Source organism: Scylla paramamosain, chromosome 23 (genome assembly GCF_035594125.1).
Source record: "Scylla paramamosain isolate STU-SP2022 chromosome 23, ASM3559412v1, whole genome shotgun sequence".
Taxonomy (NCBI): Eukaryota; Metazoa; Arthropoda; class Malacostraca; order Decapoda; family Portunidae; genus Scylla; species Scylla paramamosain.
In genome coordinates, this window is record NC_087173.1 from 8882986 (window position 1) to 8887985 (window position 5000).

General features: G+C 53.9%; 1 protein-coding gene across 11 annotated transcripts in view; it reads right to left on the reverse strand.

Annotated features, from left to right (window-relative positions):
- The window catches only part of LOC135112114 (tensin-1-like), an 86953-nt gene that overhangs the window by 20413 nt on the left and 61540 nt on the right, over positions 1–5000 (reverse strand). For all 11 annotated transcript variants that reach the window (XM_064026107.1, XM_064026111.1, XM_064026116.1 and 8 more), the window contains one exon: positions 3613–4687. In XM_064026107.1, coding sequence (XP_063882177.1) covers positions 3613–4687 — 1075 coding nt within the window. The remainder of the gene's footprint in view (positions 1–3612; positions 4688–5000) is intronic.

Genomic DNA, 5000 nt, shown 5'->3' on the forward strand with positions numbered 1-5000 from the left:
GAAGAGGAAGAGGAAGAAGAGGACGATAAGGAGGAGGAAAAAAAGGGAGGAGAAAGAGGAGGAGGAGGAGGAGGAGGAGGAGGAGGAGGAGGAGGAGGAGATACAGGGTGTGCCTCATCTATAATAATGACGTCACTCTGGCACTCTTGTTTGGCACTGTGCATGTGGCTCTGTTCGTTATTACCTGACCCTCTGTTAGTGGCACCTGCATATACACTACTACTACTACTACTACTACTACTACTACTACTACTACTACTACTACTTCTGGTGCCCTTAATATCACAACATTAACCTAGACTCATCAAAACTTGGCACTCTATTTGGGTGTAAAAAATGGCACTTCCCAGAGTACGGTGCCACATTCTAGGCACTGAGGTTATTTTTCGGCTTAAGTGATCCAAGGTGCCATTATTATCCACGCCCCTGGCACTCGCACTCCTCTTGTCCCTGCACGGCGTCTCTACTTCACGCGGGGGTCCGAAGAAGAGATTAGCAGCAGGTTCTGGCATAGTGATCGTCTCTCTCTCTCTCTCTCTCTCTCTTGGCATGGTGATAGGTTCATTCTCTGTGCCTGTTTGTCTCTCTCTCTCTCTCTCTCTCTCTCTCTCTCTCTCTCTCTCTCTCTCTCTCTCTCTCTCTCTCTGTACATATTTACTCCCTTCTTCCTTTTCTTCTTCTTCTTCTACTACTACTACTACTACTACTACTACTACTACTACTACTACTACTACTACTATCACTTATCATTATCATTCATCTTTTTCCTCTTCTTCTTCTCCTTCTTCTTTTACTGATCATCATCATTACTATTCATTCGACCATTCATTCATTTATTCCTCCTCCTCCTCCTCCTCTTCTTCTTCTTCTTCTTTTTCTTCTTCTTCTTCTTCTTCTTCCTCCTTCTCCTCCTTTTCCTCCTCCTCCTTTTCCTCCTCTTCCTCTTCCTCTTCTCCTCCTCTTAGCCAGCTGGCGGAGGTCTCACCCTGCCTTACTTGCACAACATTACCACGGCTATTAAGACAGTCAAGAAGCCTGCCTCTCTCTCTCTCTCTCTCTCTCTCTCTCTCTCTCTCTCTCTCTCTCTCTCTCTCTCTGTCAAAGCGTTTTCACCATTTATTTTCCTTCCTGTCCCTCGTTAATGTTTTATTTTTCATATTTCAACTTGCATTATGAAGTTTCTCTCATTCCCTCACTCTCTCTCTCCCCTCTCCCTCTCTCCTTTCCCTTCTTCAAACACTCACTACCTCTTTGTGACAAGTGAAGAGGAAGAGAGGCCCGAGAGAGATGCACGTGAGAGGCATGAGGAAAGAGGAAAGGGTATGGAGTACAGAGAGGTGGGGGGCGAATGAGGGAGAGAATAGAAGAAGAGGAGGAGAAGGAGGAGGAAGCAGGGAAAGAGGACAGGGGGGAAGAGGTACATGATGGGAGAGAATAATGGAGAAAGGGAAGATAGAATGAAAAAGAGGATAGGGAAAGGAGTTACATGATAGGAGAAAATGGAGGGAGGGAAGAGAGAAGAGGGGAAAACATTAGATAAAAACGTAATTTAGGGAAGGTAATGATAGAGAGGAGGAAGAGAGGAGGAGGAAGATAAGGATGACAAAGAAGAGTGACAAGAAGGGAGAACATGAAAAGAATGATAGATGTAAAGGATGGAGGGAAGAGGGAAGAGGAAAATATTACATACAAGGGGGAGGAAAATGGAAGAGAAATAAATAAATAAGGAGGACGGAGAGAAGAGCGATGCAGTAGAAAATAAAAGAGAAATATACAAATAAAGAATGAAGGAAAAGAAGGAAAGGAAGTAAAAATCAGATACAGCACCGGAGAAATGAAAGAAGAAAGGAAATAGATAAAAAATACAGAGAGAAGAGAGATAGAGTAGAAAACGGCGAAGAGAGATGAAAGTAAACAAATAAATAAATAGACAAGGAAGATGGAAAGAGTAATAGTAGTAGAAAATGAGAGAAAGATGGACGTAAAGAAAAAAAAAAGTAAATAGATAAGAAAGAAAGAGAAGTGATACAACAATGAAACCAAGAGAAGCATGGGTGTAAGGAAAGAAAGAAAAGAAAAAAAAATGAAAGAAAAAATCAAACACAGGCATCCTTCAAGAAAAGTAACCCGCTCCCCCCCCTCCTCCCCTCACCTTCGACCCTCGGCCTTGGACAAGCAGGGGAAGAGGCGCGCACTGTTGCTCCTCACACTCACCATCTCAGGCATTTATTTACTCATCGGGCCGTGAATGCACCTCTTTACCCTTCTCGTCTGTCCGTCTCTCTTTCTATTTATCCGCCTTTCCTTCTGTTTATCTGGGTTTACGTGATTGAGAGAATTAAAAGCCTATCTTTATCCTCTAATCTACACCTCTTCTCATTCTTCTCCCGGCTTTCCTTTTTATGCTCTCTCCTCTTTCATCGCTTCCTCCTCCAAACACAGCGCAGAAAGTCTTGCGAGACCCCGCACAGCCATCCACGGCGCGGCATATCCTTCTAAGACCATGCCCTGGCCAGCTTTATGTCCTCCCTCCATGCCTTCCCTCGCCTTGATCTCCCTTCCCTCGCTCCTCCCTATCTCCCTGTCCCTCGCCAGTCCCGCTTTACCCCTCTCCTGCCTCCCTACAGCTCAGCACCGCCTCCCCCCATTACCTCCCCGCCTCATACTCCGCCGCGGATCCGCTCTGCCTGCTGATGCTGACCTTGACACTCTGACTCACACCTTGGGCGATGCCAAACAAGGTGCAGCGTGTGGCCGCAGGTACACACCACGCAGCTCCCACCCGGCCCGCCCCATCCGCCACCTCTCGCACGACAAATACAACACACGCACATGCCTAAAAAATGCAGGCACTCACCACTAATACGGGAGGGAGAAATGTTACATTGTTAGAAGCTTCCGTGGTTTTTTCCGGCAATAAACCCTTATATGGCGGTCGCGGCGACCAAATTAGGACGAATTCCTCGGCACCAGTTTTCGTCGCCCTCAGCCGTGGGCGTCACTGCACGGTGGGCTTTGCCGCGTTAGGAGCCTCAGGGCCGCCAGGCGTGTGACTCAGTGCCTGTCCTGAGTCGGCGCCGCGCATCCTGCCCTGTCCTGCCCAGCGGCCTGCCACCGCAGCTCACCAGGCACCGCCTCGGGAAGGACATTCCCACACATGGCTGGCCGGCAGGCACGTGTAGGCAGGCTCTGCTGGGGCACCGCCCCGGCATTGCGTCACGAGGGCAGCTCACTCCCCAGGCAGGGGATCACACGGTCAGGGATTCGCTATTTCCTCTCCTCCCACCTGGGAAACTTTTCCCCGAGGCGGCCGCAGGGTGTTGTGCCGTGCCGTGCTGATTGTAACGATTGGCTGACCTTAACCCGGGAAAAGTTGCTGCCTGGTGTTGACCTTCCTGGAACGGCGGCTGTCGCCTGGCCTCAGGGGCGGCGCCTCACAACAACAAGGTCTGCAGGGTCACGCTGACCCCGCAAGGTGACTTTCTGTGACCCCAGGAGGCACGAGTGACCTCCACCAGACTAAGTGCTCGAGAAAGTCGGACCTTCGCCAGTGCAGCTGGGTCCCCAGTATTATGCTTTCCCCTCTCCCCCCCAGCCTGCAGAGGGACTCACCTGTGGTGGTCGAGGGTGGAAAAGTCCAGCGAGTCGTCCAGTCTGGAGGCGGACTTGGCGTGCTCGGAGCGGGTGAGGGTGGAGGTGGGTGTGCTGTCCCCAGTGGACATGATGCGGGTAGTAAGGGTGTGTGAGCGCTGCCGCTGCAGGGTGCCGCCGCGGCTCCCGGGCTCTGGTGACGGTGACCTAGAGGGTGAGCGCCTGCTGCACACTGAGGGATCGCCAGGGGTGCCCCCCACGGTGCCCGACATGCGCCTCACCAGCCTGGGAGATTCCAGTCCCGCCCGAGCCTGTCCCAGGGCCTCCCGGGAGTTGCGGCGGTGAATGGAGGGCGAGGGCGGCGCCTGGGACCCGTCGCCGCCCTCTGAAGTGGTGCGGCGGCGGCCAAGCAGGGGCGATGAGGTGACCGCGCCATAACTGAAGGGCTTGCTGTCGCTACGGGCGTGGTAGGGCAGTTCGTCATTGTTGGTGCTGAGGGAAGTGTCCAGCAGGGAGTCGTGTGTGGTGGAACCGCTGTACCCGTTGACGGGGGAGTGGGGGGACTGGGCGGCACCGTACTGCTGCACTGAGCTCCGGCCCACCGCGCTGCCCCGCGTCTCCGTCTTGGGGGGCACGCTGAAGTCTGGACACTTGATGGAGTCAATGTCTGGGGCGGGCGTCTGGCTGGGCCGCAGATCCGGGATGCTCTGGATGTCCAGCAGCATCCCCTGCAGAAGCTCGTCCAGCTGACGGGCGTCCACCAGGGGCGGGGCCCCCGTGGGCCCCACCCGCCCCGTCGCCACCGCCGCCGCCGTGGCTCGGGATTCTCCGGACGTCTGGGAAGTGTCTGAGGTGGGCGGGGACACGGGCGCCGCGCCCGCTGAGTTGCTGGAGGCGATTCCGGAGTCTATCGAGGCGGCGTAGCGACCGTTGACGAGCCCGTGAGGCGAGGGCGTGTGGGCGGCGGGGGCTTGTGGAGACACCGGCGAATGTGGCGATGCTGGCGGGGGCGGCTGACGCTTTTTGGTGACCGTCGCGTACAGGGAGCCGTCCAGGGGCCCCAGGGTGTGGCTCACGCCGCTCACACTCGCCACGCCTGCAACACAGAACACTGGATTACACAGTGACACACGCACAAGCAGACGCACACACACAAACACATACAAACACACACAGAGACTCACACATAAACACAGATAAACACAGATAAACATACATACACACACACACACACACACACACACACACACACACACACACACACACACACACACACACACACCTCCCTCCAATCCCTGGATGCCTCGGCTACACCTGTAATAAAAGACAACATCCTTGAGGTGGCGGGACAGGTGCGGGGCGGCGGGGCGGTGGTGCAGACGCCTCTTATGTTGCCGGGGAGGGATGGC